The sequence below is a fragment of the Peromyscus maniculatus genome, chromosome 2 (assembly GCF_049852395.1).
Source record: "Peromyscus maniculatus bairdii isolate BWxNUB_F1_BW_parent chromosome 2, HU_Pman_BW_mat_3.1, whole genome shotgun sequence".
Classification (NCBI taxonomy): Eukaryota; Metazoa; Chordata; class Mammalia; order Rodentia; family Cricetidae; genus Peromyscus; species Peromyscus maniculatus.
In genome coordinates this window covers 150,993,505-151,013,355 of record NC_134853.1, presented here as the reverse complement: position 1 = coordinate 151,013,355, position 19,851 = coordinate 150,993,505, and the positions used below count along the sequence as shown (strand labels likewise).

General features: G+C 45.6%; 1 protein-coding gene across 1 annotated transcript; it reads right to left on the bottom strand.

The window, feature by feature from the left end:
* Positions 1-213: 213 nt before the first annotated feature.
* On the bottom strand, positions 214-19,468 carry Dnajc8 (DnaJ heat shock protein family (Hsp40) member C8). Its single transcript, XM_006975597.4, has 9 exons — positions 19,345-19,468; positions 17,105-17,206; positions 13,842-13,898; positions 11,481-11,547; positions 10,841-10,935; positions 8,573-8,644; positions 3,438-3,529; positions 2,427-2,502; positions 214-974 (listed from the first exon to the last, which is right to left on the bottom strand). Exons 1-9 carry the CDS (start codon positions 19,420-19,422, stop codon positions 852-854), a joined length of 762 nt encoding a protein of 253 aa, XP_006975659.1. The 5' UTR covers positions 19,423-19,468; the 3' UTR covers positions 214-851.
* Positions 19,469-19,851: the final 383 nt, after the last annotated feature.

The following is a 19,851-nucleotide window of genomic DNA, read 5'->3' as shown; positions in this document are numbered from 1 at the left end:
AACCTAGAACCTCACACATGCAGGCAAGCACTCTACCACAGAGCATATCCCCAGCCCTGTAGTCCCATTTTGTAGGTAAAGAAGCTAAGGTTCACCAAATTAGTGGAGGGAGGTCTGTGAGTCCAACCACAAGGCACTTTCAGGGATGGGCCATGCAAGATGATGGACCTGCCTGTCCTTGGAGTTACACCTAAGAAAAAGGACATCAAAGGCTTGGGTATAAAAATTTATTATACGTAAAAGAATATCAGCACTAATGAATGCAGACAAGCGAGGACACAGTAGGGCTGGCTGGAAGATGGAAACTCTTTGGAAAGTGAGCAGGTCCAAGTGGCTGGGAGCCTCATTCCACTCTGAGTGATTAGTCAGTCAACCACCACAGGGCACGAGGGTGACTGCCCTGTGAGTCCACAGGCCTCTACTGGATCTAGGCATCAAGGATGGCACACCTAGAAACAATAAAGGGGCTTCCCGTGGTGGCCCAGGCTGGTCTGGAGTCACAGAAATAGCACTGTAAGCAAGACGTTAAATTGGAGGATGTCCACCAACTATACATGACCTTGAGCCACCACAATTCAGTGAAATACAAAACATTAAGTTACAGGCTGTAGGAAGAGCAGGCGGCAGTCCGCGGCCCCTTCCGATCCCGGTGGTTCCGTGAGTGAGGACGGGGAAGGTTAGATCAAGCCCCTCCTCTCAATGTACAAATTACTTTGATTGATATTAAATCGTATTGAAAACAAAATAGACTAAAAAGCCAACACTACTCTATGTTGGGGTGGAAGTGGAGAAAGAATGAGTCCTTGAAGCAGAAGGAGCAGCCGGGGCAGCTGTGGCTGTGGCCCTGCCGGTCACTCTCGCTGCTCCATCTTTACTTTTGGCGGCCGAAGGAAGGTGCGGTTCTTTTTCTCCTTCTTCCCCTTTGTGTTCGCCTGGAAATTTCGCCAACTGTCCACTCGGCCATCCCGGCTTTCCTGGAAGAAAACGGAAAGGAAGTTCAAGGTGAGGTCTCTAATTAGCAAAGAGGGGACTGAACCTGCTCTGCCCCAGCTGCCCTCCCACGGCCCAGCCCAGGTCAGCCCTCTGGAGCAGTCCAAAAGGAGAGCAGATCAGAGCTGTCTCCCACCTCTAGAGTCCCAGCAAAATTTCACAACACCCTCGGAATGTAGCTCGAAAGAGGACGCCATAAGTGGTGCTGTCACAGTTCTATTTACTGTGGGCCTCTGGGTGGGTGTCCCCCACAAATTCCTTCTGTTATGTTCCCAGAGCTCGCTTGTTACTTCTTGTTGTTTGGTTGGGTTTTTGAGACAGGGTTCATCTGTGTAGCTTTGGAGCCTGTTCTAGAAGTGCTCCGTAGACCAGGCTGGCTTGAGCTTCCACAGATTTGCCTGAGTGCTACAACTAAAGACAGGCCATCGTGCCCAGGCCCTCGCTGTTTCTTCTAACCCGTACTACAGTGTGCAGTAAAGAGACCGTCCAACTGTGAGAGGATGACTAGTTTCCTCAACCATGGAGCTAGCTGGGAGGACAGCTACTCTTTCTTCATGTTCCTGCTGCCCCTCTGACAACTTCGACGAGATGTCTCCAAACTAGCTAATCTCTGGCCACAAAGCTCTCTACCTCATTATCAAATGGGCTACTCATTTTCCCGTTTCACAAAGCTGGACAGAAACCAAGTCAAAAATTATGGTTAACCAGTAATAAGTTCTACCCTGAATTCTAAATCCTATCAAAGACAGACCAAATGCAACCCAAAACTGTATCAGGCACTTGAAGAGCAATGAATCCAGTTAAAAAAAAAAAAAAAAAAGCTACAAGGTGAGCTGGTGTGGTGGCACATACCTGTAATCCCAGCACTGGAGTGGCTGAGGTAAGAGGGTCATCAAGAGTTCAAGGCCAGCCCAGGCTACACAGTGAGTTCCAAGGTACTTGGGCTACAAAGTGAGACTCTGTCTCAAAAAGCCAAAAAACAAAACACCGAAGTCTCTCTGTAAAAAGAACTGGGTCACAAGAACCGTTTCCAGTGGTCTGTGATGGTGTACACCTTAATCCCAATATTTGGGAGGCTGAAGCAGGATGATCAGGAATTCAAGGTCATTAATGAGCTACACAGTGAGTTCAAAGCCAGACTGGACTATATGAGAATTTGTCTCAACCTCAAGTCCCTGTTTCCACAAATTTTTGTCCTCCAAGCTAAATAGGGTGCTACTTCATGTACCTCTGAATTCACTGTTCTTGGGCTCCTCTGGTAACTGTGTCTGTTGGTGCCCTTGTCAGGGAAAGTTAGAAGGTGAGGTGACCCCCAACTCCGCTTCCCCAGTGCCTACTCTCACTGACACATCCTGCTTCCCTGTCTGCCCCAGGCAGCCCTGGAGCCCCCAGGAATTAAGCTTCCTTATTCTGGAATGACCTCCTCAGCTACTTACCTCGAAGTTTTTCTGCCACTCCCTTTCTCGCTTGGCTTTTTCCTGCGCTTCAATCTCCTCTTCTCTTTGTCGTTTCCTAGGAGGAAAAGAGAGCAGTCTACCCAACGCTCACAGTGTGTTCCCCACACGAGAAGAGAGCAGTCCACCCAATGCTCACAGCGTGTTCCCCACACGAGAAGAGAGCAGTCTACCCAACGCTCACAGCGTGTTCCCCACAGGAGAAGAGAGCAGTCTACCCAATGCTCACAGGGTGTTCCCCACACGAGCTAAGGCCCGGTTGCACAGGGGCACACAGAGCCCAAGCCAACGCTGAGACCTCATCCTAAAACATGCAGCCACAAAACCCAATCCCAAAATGACATTTCATACAAACTCAACTAGCAAAATCTAATTACTCCAGTCAACAACACAAAATACAGAAGCCAAATTGACTTCAATATTTCCTTTTGTTTTTTTTTGTGAGACAAGGTCTCATGTCATTTAAATTGGCCCCAGGCTTGCTATATAGCCAAAAATAGTCTTCAAACTGCTTTTTTCCCCTGCCTCCACCTCCCAAGTGCTGGGATTAGAGGTGTGTACCACCACAATTGGCAACATCGCCACTTGTGACAATCAGAGGAAATCACACTTGAGAACAAGTTAAAGCTATTCCATTGCAATCCCACCTACACACCACAGCTACCAGGCCCAGAAAAGATCCTGGCCTCAAACATTCTACTGCATTCCAGAAAGGAAGAAAACACACTGCAACTCCTCAATAGAAATGAACTCCCTATGGACAGGTGTAGTCAGAATTTCCCAAAAGTCTACAGACAATGTCTTACCGGTGACTGGCTCAGACAGCCTGTCTCACGGACGCTAGGCAGGAGCTCCAGCACTGAGCTGTACTGTGCCTCTCCAGCTGCTTCTCGTAAATGAAGTGCCACCAAACTCATTAGGAAAATCCCCAGAGGCCTGCATTAGCTAATCTGTGCATTTAAATGAGGTTAAGATGAATACGGGGATGTGTACCTTTCATGCATTTCTTTGGCTTCTCTCTCTTTCCTTTTAATTTCCAGCTCAGCAAACAGTTTCATGGTCTGTTTGTAGACTGCCTGTTTGAACTGCAAGAAAATTAAGGACAAAAGAAAATAAAGGTAAACATCTCACATCAAGGCTGAAATTAAGTAATTACATTAAAGCCCTAAAGATTACAACTGGGCAATGAAATGTCTGCAGGGAGATGCCGCCATTACAACACTGTCCCTTCAGGGAGAAAGCCACCTGCCTAGGAGGCCTTTCCTCTCCTACCAAGCAGATTAGGAACCTGTGCCTGGGAGAAGGCATATAAGCACTTAGGCCACTGAGATTGTGGAGGTGTTCTGCAAAAATTCCCCAGGACTGACTTCTACAAATAATTTTCACAAATACTTTATAACTTTGATTTAGTGGCTAGACCCAAGCTGAATCCTACATAGCTGTCCCCGCCCACAACTGCAAACCTGTCTTAAGGGACAAAGCCACTAAACATAAAAGCCCATAATCCCCAGACTTCCTTATAGATAGGGTTGGCCATGTGATTCAGAGTTTAGTCAACATACTCATATATGACATCCAGGATGTTCTTAGAAGGCGTGGCATATTCCTTTTTCCCCCTTTATTCTGTTGTCTGGCACATGAGTGAGATGATGAGACACCCAGGCCAGGAAGATTGGGCCCACATCCTTGTTACTAGAGCCATAGAGGAGCCAAGACCTTGAAGGACATGGTGCCGAGCTTCCATGCCAGCAGCCACCCCGCGCCCAGGTCTACTACCCAGGACAGAACATGTTCTGCCTTGATCCAGCACTTTGTGTCTCTGTAACCAATTCACCTTACACTCTAAGATACATGAATGGGAAAAGATAACACAGCACTGCATAGAAAACATAAGGGCGGGGCTAGAGAGATAGCTAAGCAGGTAGGAACAATGGCTACTCATCCAGGGGACCTGGGTTCAAGTCCCAGCACCCATATGGCCCCTCACAACTGTCTGTAACTCCAGTTTCAGGGGATCTGACACCCTCACACCAACATACATACAGGCCAAATACCAATGCACATAAAATAAATAAATCTTTAAAAAAAGAAAAAAGATACAAAGCTCTATTGGTTTTACAGTACGGGGAATAAAACCTGAGCACTGGAAGCAAGACCTCTACCACCAAGTTAAACCCCACCCACCCAGAGCCTTTTAATTATGGTAGCTGTTATTACAGCATCAGTCATTATTAGAATTTATATGAATTAAAGAAAAACAAGTAAAGATAAGTGACCCGGATCCCACTACATAGTTGTGGGGTATTTTTTTTGGAGACAGAGTCTAACTATGTGGTCCAGCTGGGCTCAAACTCAAGCTCTTCCTCAGGCTCCCAACTGCTGGGATTATAGGCATGTGCCAGCACACCACACTCATGATGCTTTTTTTTGTCTTTACATCCAACCAACGTTTCCCCTCCCTCCTCTCTTCCCAGCTCCTCCCCAACAACCCCTCATCCATTCCTCTCCACTGTTTCTCTTCAGACAGAGGCGGGCCTCCCATGGCTATCAGCCAGCCATGGTACATCAAGTTGCAGTGAGACTAAGTACCTCCTTTATGTCCTTTTTTTTTTTAAATGTATCCATTTTATTGTAGGAGTATGTGTGTGAATCGTGTGTGTGTGTGTGTGTGTGTGTGTGTGTGTGTACTGCCCATAAAAAAGAAGGCGGCATTGGAGCCCCTGGAATTACTGATTGGAGTTACCGATGGTCATGAGCCACTACATGGGTATTAGGAATATTGAACCCCATCCTCTGCAAGAGCAACAAGTGCCATCTCACCCTTTCTTTCTTTTTCTTTTTTTTTTTTTTTCTTTTTTTTTTTTTTTTGGTTTTTCGAGACAGGGCTTCTCTGTGTAGCCTTGGCTGTCCTGGAACTCGCTCTATAGACCAGGCCTCTGTCTGCCTCTGCCTCCCAAGTGCTGGGACTAAAGGTGTGTGCCACCACCACCACCTGGCTTTCTTTTTAAAGATTTATAATCGTGTGTATGTGTGTGGCTGCATGGAGGTTGGTGCACATGTGCATGCAGGTGTCCGTCAGGTCCAGAAGAGGGTGTCATCCCTTGGAGCTAGAGTTACAGGCAGTTTGAGCCACTGTGTGGGTGCTAGGAACCAAACTCAAGTCCTCTGCCTGAGTAATACATGCTCTTAACCAGTGAGCCACCTCTGTAGGCTCAACCAACCATGAGTTTTTCAGAACAAAGTTATGTTCTTGTTTAGAGTGTTTTCTTCCCAAATAAAAAGTTTCTTTTGTTATACATGCAAGTACAGAAAATAATCCATCATGTGTATATCAGAGGATCATGCACTAAGATTAGAGCCACTGAGCAAAGAACACTACAAGAAGGAAAAGAGAAATGAAGGAGTCCAAAACCTCTTTAATACTATGAGCTGCTAGGAGCTGCTCAGGAAAAATGCTGACAAACTCTAGTCTTTAACAAGGACAACGTCAATTGGGTAAAGGAACATGTAATAAGTATTTCAGTATCTTTGTGTGTACATGGTGCAGGTGCATGAATAAAGGTGTGTTTGCCTACGAATGTACATGTAGGCAGGTGCACATACTGTGCATGTGGCGGCCTGACGTCAGGTGTCTGCCACAGCTGCTCTCTATTTGGTGAGGCAGTGTTTCAGGGATCCTGAAGTTCACCACTTCCTGCTGGTATAGCACACCTCTAGAGCTCTAGATGACAGCAGCCACCACGCTTGCCCAGGTTTTGTTGGGAATCTGAGGAGCCAAGCCCTGATCCTCAGAAGGGCATAGCAAGTGCATGATCCACCGAGTCAATTCCCCAGCTCCAAATATTTTAGTGACTTTAAAGCTCTAAAGAGAGCCAGGTGGTAGTGCTGCACACCTTTATTCCCAGCACTCGGGAGGCAGAGGCAGGTGGATCTCTGTGAGTTCGAGGCCAGCCTGGTCTACAGAGTGAGATCCAGGACAGCCAGGACTACACAGAGAAATACTGTCTTGAGAAGAAAGAAAGAGAGAAAGAGAGAGAGAGAAAGGAAGAGAGAAAGAGAGAAAGAAGGGAGGGAGGGAGGGAGGGAGGGAGGGAGGAAGGAAGGAAGGAAGGAAGGAAGGAAGGAAGGAAGGAAGGAAGGAAGGAAGGAAGGAAGGAAGGAAGGGAAAAGCTCCAAATGGTGGGCTGGAGAGATGGCTCGGTGATTAATAGCACACTGGCTGCTCTTCCAGGGAACCCAGGTTCAATTGCTAGCACCCAGCTCACAACTGTCTGTAACTCCAGTCCCAGGAGATCCAATGCCCTCTTCTGGCCTCTGAAGATACCAGGCAAACGTGGTACACATCCATGCATGCAGGCAAAACACCCATACACATAAAGTTTAAAAATTAAAAATAAATAAAAGCCATCTCTCCATACCCTAACATCTAAGTTCCTTTGTATGTGTGTATATGGATGCATGTGTATGTGTGTGCATATGTATGTGTGTATATGAGTATGTGTTTATGTGTGCATATGTGTGTGTCTACAGGTGTATGCTGGCTAAGTGCGGTTAAGAGCACTGACTGCTCTTCCAGAGGTTCTGAGTTCAATTCCCAGCAACCACGTGGTGGCTCACAACCATCTGTAATGAGATCTGGTGCCCTCTTCAAGTCTGTCTGGCATGCTGTCATACATGCTGTATACATAATAAATAAATAAAATCTTTAAAAAAAAAAAAAAAGATCCACCTGTAGAGCATTTTCTTTCTTTCTTTCTTTTTTTTTTTTTTTTTTTGGTTTTTCAAGACAGGGTTTCTCTGTACCTGTGGAGCCTGTCCTGGACTCACTCTGTAGACCAGGCTGGTCTCGAACTCACAGAGATCCACCTGCTTCTGCCTCCCATGTGCTGGGATTAAAGGCGTGCGTCATCTGGTTTAGAGCGTTTTCTTAATTTGGTTTGATTTGAGAGGGCCAACCCATTGTGGGTGAGGCCATCCTTGGGCTGGTGGTTCTGGGTTCTATAAGAAAGCAGGCTGAGCAAGCTATGAGGAGCAAGCCAAAACACAGCACCGCTCCATGGCCTCTGCATCAGTTCCTGACTCCAGGTTCCTGCCCTGACTGCCTTTGATGTAGCTCTGGCTGTCCTTAGAACTCATTATGTAGACCAGGCTGGTCTCAAACTCCAAGAGATCTAACTGCCTCTATCTCCCAAGTGCTGGGATTAAAAGGTGTGAACCACCACACCTGGTTTCCCTCAGTTCTTTATTTAATTAATTAACCTCGTGTATGTGTGTGTGCCTGCTTTTCTATGTGTGTAGGTGCCAGTAGAGGACAAGAGTTGGCATCAGATCCACTGGAACTACACTTAACAAGAAGTTGTGAGACACCACAGGGATGCTAGGAACTGAACCCAGGTCCTCTGCAAGAACAGCAAGTCCTGCGGGCAGCTAAGCATCTCTGCAGCCCTAGATTCCTAAACATGTACCTATGGTTTCTATGTATCTCAAAAAATTAAAAACCATAATTATACATAATACTTTGCATGTGTGGCTTGTAAAATAATCAACCACAAACTCCATCAGGTGTACATATAAGAAATGGTGATGCCAGGTGGTGCTTGGCTTTAATCCCAGCATTCGGGAGGCAGAAGCAGGCGGGTCTCTGGGAGTTCGAGGCTAACCTGGTCTACAGAGTGAGTTCCAGGACAGCCAGGACTGTTACACAGAGAAATCCCAGCAGCAGCCCTCCACGCAGAAGGCTGATGGAGCTGGGCTAGTGGGTAAAAGTGCCTGCTGTGCAAGCATGCTGGCCTGAGTTCAAATCCCCAGCAATCTTGTAAAAAGCTGACTGGCTACACATGCCTGTAACCCAATGCTTGGGGGCAGGGACGGCATAGGCAGTGGAGCCTGCTCCAGGGTGTTCAGTGAAGAGCCTGTCTACAGGGAATAAATGGAAAGTGCTAGAACAGATACCTCCCCGGCTTCTACACATGAACACACATGCATACACACACCATGCATATAACACAGACACAAGACAAACACCAATCACACCTACACACAGGATGACATGCTTTAAGTGAGGCTTTTCTCTTCAGCCCCCCACCCCACCCCCAATCACACAGGACAAGTGTTTCCCAATAACTCACCAGTTCCGGATCATCCTCCTCTACATTTGTAGGCTTTCCTTCCTTCTTTAGCTGTTTCTTTCGCTCTTTAACCTAAAAAGAATTTGTTCCCCATCAAAAGATGAGCAATCATACTTTAAGAACAGCACTGAGCTGTACATCTGTGCACTTTCCCATAGGCATAGGGTAACAAGATGAAGGCAAAAGAGCCTGCTCCTTTCTATTTAAACCTAAGAAGCATTTCTACTAGAAAACACTGTAAAGGCACTAAGAAGCCTGGGAACCTGGGTCCTTCCTCTAACCTACCCTGAGGTCTGTGCCCCAGCCAGCACTAGCGAGAGGCAACCAGACATGCTGTCCCCAACTCACAAAGGCTGAGCACAGCTAACAGCCTTAGACATGGCCATTCAGCTTTCTTAACTTGTGGTCACATAGTTATAGCAAAGAAAGCACATTTGCCAAGCTTTAGAAGGATCTAGAAAACGTACAGCATTGTAAGTATGAAAGGGATTTCTAAAAGTGCATTCTTGATCATTTCCACTGTGACACTCCCAGAAACCAAAATTTTCACATCACACTAATGGATACATTCGTCATTCTGGTCACTACTGAGCTTACAAGTAAGAAGAATTAATAATCATTCACAAGAGACTGTCACTACTCTGTAAGTCACCTATGAGTCATCCATCACCAGCCAAGTGCCTACCAGGCTCAGAAACACTTTACTGCCACCTTGTGGCCAGGAATTCTAAGGCTGATTCCTTACAAGCAAAGACAGAACTGAAGACCCTGGCATGGGCTTTCTGATCTCTAACAGGACTGACTCTCCAAGTGCCATGTGCAACACAACCATCAGGACGTGGTTACACACTTTCCTTTTCCTACTTTTCTCCTCACTGTCTTCATCTAAAATGGGTCCGTCTTTATTACTATTGCCTTATAAAGTTCCATTTCAAGTTCCAAAGCTCTTCAAAACAAAGACAGACTCCTAACCCACTCACCGTTGAACTCACTCTTGTAAATGGTCTTGAGATTCTTGCTCCAAGAGGCAAAAAATAAATAAATAAATAAAAAAGAAGGGGGGGCCTTCTAGTTGGGCACATGGTGCATGCCTATAATCCTAGCAACTGGATATGGAGAAGGATCAAGAATGCAAGACTAGGGGCTGGAGAGATAGCTCAGAGGTTAAGAGCACTGGCTGCTCTTCCAGAGGTCCTGAGTTCAATGCCCAGCAACCACATGGTGGCTCACAACCATCCGTAATGAGATCTGGTGCCCTCTTCAAGTCAAAAGGACACTGTATACATTATATATATATATAAAGGAATACAAGACTAGGGGCTGGAGACATGGTTAAGCAGTTAAGAGCACTTGCTGCTCCTGCAAGGATCCAGGTTCAGTTCCCAGCACCCACACAGAGGCTCACAACCATTCAAAACTACAGTTCCAGAGGATGATGACACCTTCTTCTGACCTCCTTGAGCTCCAGGCACGCCCATGGTGCACATACATACATGCAGACCAAACACTCATACACATAAAATAAATCTAAAAGATTTAAAAAGAATTTAAGATCAGCCTCAAGTAGACAGCTAATTCAAGGCCAGCCTGGACCACATAAGACTCTCCTTCAAAATAATCCAACCAAAAAGAAGAAAGGTCCTTTCGTTGGATGCAATGGCATACAACTCATAATCCCACAGCTCAGGAGGTCAGGAAGAGGATTAAGAATTTAAGGCCAGTCCAGGCTATCTTGCAAGTTTAAAGCTATGCTGTACCCCCCAGCAATTGCAACCCCATTTTAAACAAACAAACGCTATAATTTAATGTTTCGAATGAGTCTCTGAGTTCTGTTATTGACGGAACGTGGCCTCCTCTTGCTTCAAACTCACTCAGAGTTCCTTGACAGCCTCTCTCATTTCCAAACCTTTTATACCCACTAAAGTAAAACCAGGGTGTCGACACCTCCACAGCCACGCTGCTCCTCCACTCTCACTGGGGGTAGCATGGCAACTTAGTTGGGAGGCCAAAGAGACAATGTGTACAACACAGGACTGGCAGGGCCAGTGGCTCTGGAAGTGGCCTGGCCACTCCTCACCCTGAGCTCGCTCTTCGCTCAGGAAAGCACGCTAGCTTTGTTGCTATTCATGAGCACCACGTACGTGGTAGGGAGAATGAACATGGTCACTAGCTATGTGGTCTGCTCGGCTAGGTTGCATATTCCCTTCTACACGGTGCCCATAGCTTGCTATTACTTCCTGTAAACACAGCAGCACTAGAAATACTTACAGTGTGTTCCACGTATTCTTTTCCTGCCTGAATTACATCCAGGGCCCTCTTCTTTTGTTCCTGATCCAGTAGCAACTTGTAAGCTTTGTCCACAGCTAATGCAAAACATTGAAGTTAACTGTTTCTGCAAATACCCTCTCAAAGTCTGAGTCTCAAAGCTATACTCAGGCAGTGTAATTGTACTGTCACTGTCTAAAAACATTCCCTACGTTGTTACATTATTACCACTGTTAAACTCATTTTTTAAAAAGCATACAACCATAGCAATGACCTTGAAAGTCTTAGGAAAAAATATTAAATACACACTCAAGGCTAAACATACCACATCTACATGAAAACACTGATAAAGTATTTCCCACTTTACTTACGCTCAGAAAAAAAGACATTCCATGCAATGAAAGTATGTTGGTAGACACGTAAGTTTTAACTAACAAAGTTAAAGTCCACTTTCTTTGCAGTGCTGGGGACTGAACCCAGGGCCTCAAGCATGCTAGGCAAGCACTGAGATACACACCCAGCCCCCAAGGGATACTTCTTTAACATTCTGCTTAAATGGCTGCTTTACTGAAAGCCACAGCTTCTCCATACCATTCCTCCTTAGCACTAACAATTACTCAAAAGCAGGTCAATCTACAAATACCTTCAAAAGCCTTCTGTGCTCGGTCAGCGTCATCTTGGTTCTTGTCAGGATGCACCAATATAGACAACTGCAGGGAAGAGAAAAGTCAAGCTCATCAGCAGTTCACGGAACACACCGGGAAATAAGAAACAAAACACGAACTTTTTATAAGAAAACCTCCCCAGACGAGTCTTTCAGACATTTATAAGATTCCTGACTGCAGTCACTGATGGACAGAAACTAGTTGGAGCCAAAAGAACTGTGTCAGGAGAAGAAAATCTCCCGTCAACCCTGAAGCACCAGAGCCATAGTCCTATCTATCTGTAATTCTAACTTTAATCACAGGCCAGCTGAGTCCTTGGGCAACTCTGCACCGTCTTCACTTTGGCTTCCTGCTCTATCATCGGAAAGACACAAAGTACCTACATCTAAATCGTCTGTTGTGTGGACAAAATGAACAATGCAAGTAGTTAGCATTCTTGAAATCTCAACACTGAGGAGAATTATGAGTTCAGGGCTGGCCTGGGCTATAAAGGAAACCCTGTGGGATAGTTAGGAAGAGAGGAGAAAAACAGGGAGAGGGAAACAGAGGAGAGAGGAGGGAAGGAATGACAGGGAAAAGTAAATGGAAAAGAGAAAATGGTAAGGGGGAGGGAGAGGGACCAAAGAAAAAGACAGAAAGAAGTAAATGAATTTGCACACAAACATCCATAGACAATGGTTAGTACACACAGATTATCAAGACATCACTGAAAACCTTCTGTATGTAATACCTGATTTTAATATTTGGACACATTTACCAAATGAGGCAAAATAGACACAGAAAGGTCCAAAGCACTTGTTCAAGTGCACACTGCTCCTAAGAGAACAAATTAAAACTCAAGTCATATGTACTCATAACTATGAGGCCATCTAATAAGTTAGTCAGAACTCGTAACACAAGTGTGTTGGCTACAGGAAAAGTCTAAGGACTGAAATGCTTGTTATATTGGGAACAACTGTAATAGACTATATTGGAAAACAAGACCTTGGAAATAGGGGGAAGCGCTAAGTTTAAGCACAGATCACAGCTCAGGAAGAATAAAACTATAAAGTTATATAATGGGAAATGACTGAGCAGGCAAAAACAAAAACCATGTTAGCTTAATATAGCTTGCTGGGAGATCAGAGGTAACTATGAGTCAGCAATGTGGAGAAATCTACTGCACTGGAGGAAGCACTGGATATTAATAAGACTGTTGTATAGCATCGGAGGATTACAGTCAGCATGAAGAGATGAAGAACTTAGGAAGGTTAAAAAAAAAAAAAGGCAGTGGCAAGAATTAGGCCAGCCAGCTACTTTCCTGACGAAATTTTAATAAATACTTGTTACCTTAAGTTAGGTATTTCTTTTTTAAAAACTTCTTACATTTACTGAGTTGGGGAACATGAACACATGCCACGGTATGTGTGTGGAGATCAGAGAACAATTTGCTGGACTCAGCTCTCTCCTTGTACTCTGTGGGTCCCAGGGATCAAACTCAGGTGGTCATGCTTGGCAGCAGATACTTTTACCTGCTTAGCCATCTCACAAGAAATACCAACCTAAGCGAGGTATTTCTTGAATATTTATAGCCATTTGTAAGAGATGAAGTAACTGAGTGGGTTAGGCTACGTGCCTGTAACCCCAGCTACTTAAAGGCTAAGGTAGAACAGTCATATAAACCAGGGAGTGTGGGGTCAGTGTGACAACATAAGATCCTACCTCAATAAAAATAAGTCTGTAGACACTCTATTTGGATATATATAAAAATCATTATATTCACAGAAAAACATACTCTGGGTACATTAGTTAACATTTTCTATCACTATACATATATGTTACTAAGTTCATGAGAACAGTTATCTAGCCTTAATTTGGAAGGGGTAAGGGGTTAAATTTTGGCCCAAAAGTATCTAGTCCTTAAAAATCATGTCTAGAGGGGCTGGAGAGATGGCTTAGAGGTTAAGAGCACTGGCTGCTCTTCCAGAGGTCCTGAGTTCAATTCCCAGCACCCACATGGCAGCTCACAACTGTCTCTAAGTCCAGTTCCAGGGGATCTAACACCTTCACACCAATGCACATAAAGTTAAATAAATTATAAAAAAAAAATCATCATGTTTAAGAAGTAGCTCAATTGGTAGAATATTTGTCTTACTATACATGAAAACCTGAGTTCAATGCCCAGCACCCCATAAACCAGGTGTGACACATGCCTACAACCCCAGAAAGCAGAGGCTCACAAGTTCAAGACCATCATCCTTGGTTACACAGGGAATTCTAGGCAAGCCCGAGCTCCACGAGCCCCCTCTAGAAGAAACAAAGAGAAAGCTCACACACTAGCGACAACAACAGCACTGTACCTGCCGAAACCTCTTTTTTATTTCTTCATCTGTCACTTCAGGATCTATCTGAAGAACCTGGAAGAACCAAGATCAAAAGTGTCAAGCTGGGCACGGTGACCCTTACCGTCATCTCAACGCTAGGAAAACAGAGGCAGAAAGACGGTGATGCGGGGTCAGCCTTGGCACGACAGTCTCAGAACAAAACCATAAAACTGGGCAGTGGGGGAGCACTCCTGGACTCCTACCACAGGGGAGCAACGGAATCAAGTCATCCCTGACTATGTAACAAATTCAATGCCCGTCTGGGCTACCTGAGACATGGTCTCAAAAAAAAAAAAAAAGGAGGGAGAGAATGTGTGTGTGTGTGTGTGTGTGTGTGTATTTACATGTGTATCCACACACACACACAAGCTTTCTGTTCCCCTCTTCTGTCATGAGCAATATAACTAAATCCATTAAGTAAAACCAGATGAAGTGATATACTCTGAATTCCATAGTCCAGAGTGTCAGAGTTCAGAACTCACCTGGGACAAAGAAGAGAGTGACCACACGTAGGAAGGCAGAGTGCTAGAGCCCATGTGGGGTGAGATGGGTGTCCACACAGAACAGCCTGACATGGAGTGCCAAGAAAGAACAAAGGCAAGCCCAGAGTTGGCTGCCTAGCATATTATGTCAGAACCTAAGTGGGGTAAAGATGTTGGGATGGGTTTGGCACAGCGGCTCACATCTATAACCTCAGTATTTAGGAAGTTGAGGGGAACTGTCATGAATTACCAGTTGACCTAAATAAAGAGAGATCTGACTGAAAAAATAAAAATGGGCTGGAGAGACAGCTCAGAGGTTAAGAGCATGCACTGTTCCAGAAGAGGGGCAGTTGAGTTTCAAGCCACCTGTAACTCCAGCTCCAGGGAATTCATACCTCCGTCCCCATGTGCATTTGAACCCATGAACACAAACCCACAGATACACATTCACATAATTTAAAAATAAAATATAAATATATACACACACACACACAAATAAATAAAAATAAATCTTAGCTGGACATGGTGGTGCATGACTTTAGTCCCAGCACTTGGAAGGTAGAGGCAGGTGGATCTCTGTGAGTTCGAGGCCAGCCTGGTCTACAAAGTAGTTCCAGGACAGCCAGGGCTGCACAGAGAAACTCTGTTTCAAAAAACCAAAGAAAGGAAGGAGGGAAGGAGGGGAAAGGAGAGCAAGGCGAGGTGGGCCGACCTAGTATGCAGCACAATAAAGAAGGGAGAGAAGCAGCTCACTGTTCAATGTCTACACCCATTCAGTGGCTAGCAACCATATGGAACTCCAGTTCTGACGCCCTCTTCTAGAGTCCATGGGCACCAGACATGCACATGGTGCACACATACACATGTAGGCAAAACATACACACATATTTTTAATTTTTTTTTTTTAAATAATCAGTGTATTTGGAGGGTTGAAGGAACAGATCCAACACTGTCAGCTCCATTGAGGGTAGCACCAGAATCTCTCTGCCTCCCTTTATTAGAAAGACAAAGGAAAACAAGCTGTCAATTTACTGTGATTTGAGGAAGACTTGACTTTTTTTTTTTTTTGGTTTTTCGAGACAGGATGTCTCTGTGTAGCTTTGCGCCTTTCCTGGGACTCACTTGGTAGACCAGGCTGGCCTCGAACTCACAGAGATCCGCCTGGCTCTGCCTCCCGAGTGCTGGGATTAAAGGCGTGCACCACCACCACCCGGCAAGACCTGACTTTTTATCACACATGAAAGAACAGTGGTTAGTGATGATAAGAAATGTTCAGAGCTGGGCATGGTGAGTGGTACACACTATGCTCCCGGCACCCAGGAAGGTGGGGTAAGAAGAGCACTGGGCTGAACCACTCTGAGCTACACTGGAGATATGTTCAAAAACACAAAGTGCATTAGCTTATCTAAAATCTCATGGTCTTCATTGTTTTTACTGAGTATTTGGTATCTTTTATTTTTGTATAACAAAACAGTTTTAACAAATTTTTTGTTTGCTTGTTTTTTGTTTTTGTTTTGTTTTGATTTTAAATAGGATCTCATTGGAGCCCTGGCTGGCCCAGGTCTTGCTATGCAGACCAGGCTGGCCTCAAATTTGGAGGGATATTCCTGCCTCTGTCTACCAAGTGCAAAGAGTACAGGCTACCTGGCAATGCAGGTTTTTTAAATCACAGACCCTAAACTTATCAGGCTCAGCTATGTCTCTGTATTAAAAATGAGACCTTGTATATTCGGGCTACAAAAGTATTAGAGAACATTTGACAGGACAAAGTCTATCTCCTTTTCTTTAACAAGCTCTCTTGCTAACTCTACTCAAAATAAAATCATCCAGCTTCAAGGACAACTGACAACCATACAAATTCCACTTCACCCCTCCTTCACTCCCAACGGAACTCAGGCGAATGCTGTAACATACATCTGCCTCCAAGCCAGGTACGACGGATGGCTCACCACCTATAATCCCGGCTCGTAGATGCTGAGGCAGGAGAACTGAGGGGCGTTTGCTCACCACCCCCACAGTTCCCCAGAGTTTTCCTGAGTGAGAGCAGCAGGAAATATTAGATAGAAGGATTTAGATTTAGAATGTGGAGATAAACAGATAGAAAATAAAGGATAGCTTTGCGAGGGCCTGGAACCTATTCCAACGAGCCCTGACTATCTCTGCCCTAAGGTATTTATAGAAACACCAAGAGGTGGAGCAAAAGACCTCCCCCCCAGCACAGCCAAGTGCAGAACATCTCAGACACCTGCCCATGGTCCAATCAGCCTCTCTATGCAGACCTGCTGGGTAAAGCCGCGAGGAACCTGAAAACGGACTCCCACAGAGAACCAAAAAGAGTCTAAGGCCAACCTGAGATATAAAGAAAGCTCCAGGCCATAGTGGGTTACAGTAAGATCCTGTTTCAAAAATAGCCAAGTGTGGTGGTTCATTTCTACAATCTCTGCATTTGGGAGGTCGAGGCAGGAGGACTTGGAGTTCAAACCAACCTTGAGTACATGAGACTGTCTCAAAAAAAAAAAAAAGTACATACATAAGCCTGCATATATGAAAAGCTATCCACCACAGATGCTACAGCAACAGCATAATAAGCACTCACATTACTGTCTGCACACATGAAAAGCTCTCCACAGATGTTGCAGTGACAACATAATACATACATACACATACACACACACACACACACACACACACACACACACACACAGTTTGCACACATGAAAAGCTCTCCACTGAATGCTACAGTGACAATCCGCTCACCTCAAATGGATTCAGATTAAAGTAAGAGGAACCAGGACGAGTCAATCTTTCAATCTGATTTTTGGATGTTAGAACAGAATCTCTCTTCTCTATTTGTTTCACCTAAAAGTAAAAATATTAACAATTCCATTAGTAAAAATGAGCTGAATGTCTACTCTTTTTTTTTTTTTTTTTTGTTTTGAGACAGGGTGTCTCTGTAGCTTTGGAGCCTGTCCTGGAACTCACTCTGTAGCCCAGGCTGGCCTCAAACTCACAGAGATCCGCCTGCCTCTGCCTCCCGAGTGCTGGGATTAAAGGCGTGCGCCACCACGGCCCGGCCAAGAAATTTACCCTAACAGTTTCAATCCCAGTCATCAAAAAGATTCCCAGATGCCAGGCATTGGTGGCACACGCCTTTAATCCCAGAATTTGGGAGGCAGAGACAGGCAGATCTGTGAGTTTGAGGCCAGCCTGGTCTACAGAGAGTGTTCCAGGACAGCCAGGGCTACACAGAGAAACCCTGTCTCAAAAAAACAAAACGAAAAATAAGTAAAACACAGTCACTTCCACAGAGCTTGAACCAAAGACAATATAGCTGCATGTGGGTACAATTAATCCATCTTTTTTCATTTTGAGAGGAAAAATTCAAGTACACTGAACCATGAACTATGAGCAACGTTCACCATCATTATGGGGGACCTGGGATTGGCTCAGTTGGTAGTGTGCTTGCTTGGCATGCATAAAACCCTTGGTTTGATACTTGGCAAAAGAATAAAGCTGGGTGTGTTGGGCTCCTTCCTGTAATCCTAGCATTTGAGAGGCTGAGACAGGAGGATCACCACTAGTTCTCGGCAGTCTGCACTGCAAAGTGAGTGAGTCAGCCTAAACTTCGGTGAGAACTTGTCTTACAAATAGAAAGATAAAAAGACAGGGCTACAGAGGATGTGCTCATTCCCAACATTAACTTTAATACTACTGCAAAGCACAGGCATTCTTTCCCTGCTTCCTGCCTAAAAGGTGTGCACTGCCTTGCCCACATTCTCCACCAAAATGGATTGAAATCCCTCAGAGAGCAAAACAAAAATACCAACACTAGGGGAAAAAAAGTACTACATAACAATTCTATTATTAACACCATAAATGGTGGCTCTAATCCCAGCACTTCGGAGGCTGAAGCAGGAGGGCCCAACTGGGCTAACAGGAGACACCTGACTTAAAAAACGACTGCCTCAAAAAAGTCAGTCGGGCGGTGGTGGTGCACGCCTTTAATCCCAGCACTCGGGAGGCAGAGTCAGGCGGATCTCTGTGAGTTCGAGGCCAGCCTGGGCTACAGCATGAGTTCCAGGACAGGCTCCAAAGCTACACAGAGAAACCCTGTCTCAGGAAAAAAAAAAAAAAAAAAATCAAGCAAACAAAACAATAACAAACGACTGCCTTGCTTCTACTTTATAATTTGCCAACTGCTTTCTTAAAATTCTTTAATCGTCGTGAAAACTTGTAATATTAACTCCCTCCTTTCACAGATGTGGGAACTGGTGTCTTCAAAGATTTCAATAGCCGTCAGGCTAATTGCCTTGCAAGAATTCAATATGAGGGCCTCTGACGCCAAATGGCTCGCTTTTATTAAGTCTATCCGTTCCTTTATTCACTGAATATATGCTAAACTTCCACCGTGTACTAGACGCTGGCGGTGCCACTGTAAATAAGGCTCAGACCCAGGTCACTCCTGTCCTACCTGACACCAAGATGTTTCCTGCTATTAAGTCGCACAAGCAAGTACGTATGCACCCTCTTAAGGTTCGTCATGTTAAATATGGGGGTCACATAACGCATTCGTGTCATGATGAACAGTGCTGATCACTGGTAAACCGCAAAAACTGCCACTCACACATTCACGGCAGAGGACTGAGAAAGGCCTCCCTCCTGTTTACAAATAAAAGTAGGTGCGCTGCAGCTCAGTCTCCGCCGGGAAAGGTCCCGGCCTCGGTCAGTCGTAGACTCCACGGCCTGCCTGCTGCAGCACTACAAGCAGCTCGCCGGCCCCTCTCCGGGTCCGGGTCCACAGGCCCGGCCACCCGGCCGCGCTCCGGGAATCCCAGGAGTCACAGTGGCGGCCGCGCATGCACCCCACCGCCGGTCCGCAGTCCCCAGGCCGGACGGCACGGGCCAACGGTCCCGGGAGGCGTCCCGCTGCACCAGGCCGCTGCGGACGGAGCCGGAGCGCGGTCTCCCTGAGGCCACCATCCTTACTCCGGGCTCACCTCACTGTAGAAGGTCATAAATGCCTCCTCTGTGCTGCCTCCGCCGCCCGAAGCCCCGCTCTCTCCCGAAGCCGCCATTTTCCCGGCCAGCCGGCACGTGACCGTTCTGCGCAGGCGCAGCCTCACGTGACACTTCCAAGACCGCCTTCCCGGACCGCCTCCGCCGGCAAGCCGCATTTAAAGGGCCCGAGCCCCTGCCTGGCCTTTCTTTTTTCTTTTCTTTTTTTTTTTTTAAAGACAGGGTTTCTCGGGCTGGGCAGTGGTGGCGCACGCCTTTAATCCCAGCACTCCGGAGGCAGAGCCAGACGGATCTCTGTGAGTTCGAGGCCAGCCTGGGCTACCAAGTGAGTTCCAGGAAAGGCGCAAAGCTACACAAGAGAAACCCTGTCTTGAAAAACAAAACAAAAAAACAAACAAACAAAAAAAAAAGACAGGGTTTCTCTCTGTATCCCTGGCTGCCCTGGAACTATCTCTGTAAACCAGACTAGCCTCGAACTCTTATATATA

Coding starts and splice junctions, on each gene's coding strand:
- Dnajc8 (XM_006975597.4), bottom strand. CDS start 19,422: ATGGCGGCTTCGGGAGAGAGCGGGGCTTCGGGCGGCGGAGGCAGCACA. Junction 10,936..11,480: donor AGCACAGAAGGCTTTTGAAG/GTATTTGTAGAT, acceptor GTTTTGCATTAG/CTGTGGACAAAGCTTACAAG. Junction 8,645..10,840: donor AAGAATACGTGGAACACACT/GTAAGTATTTCT, acceptor AATTCTTTTTAG/GTTAAAGAGCGAAAGAAACA.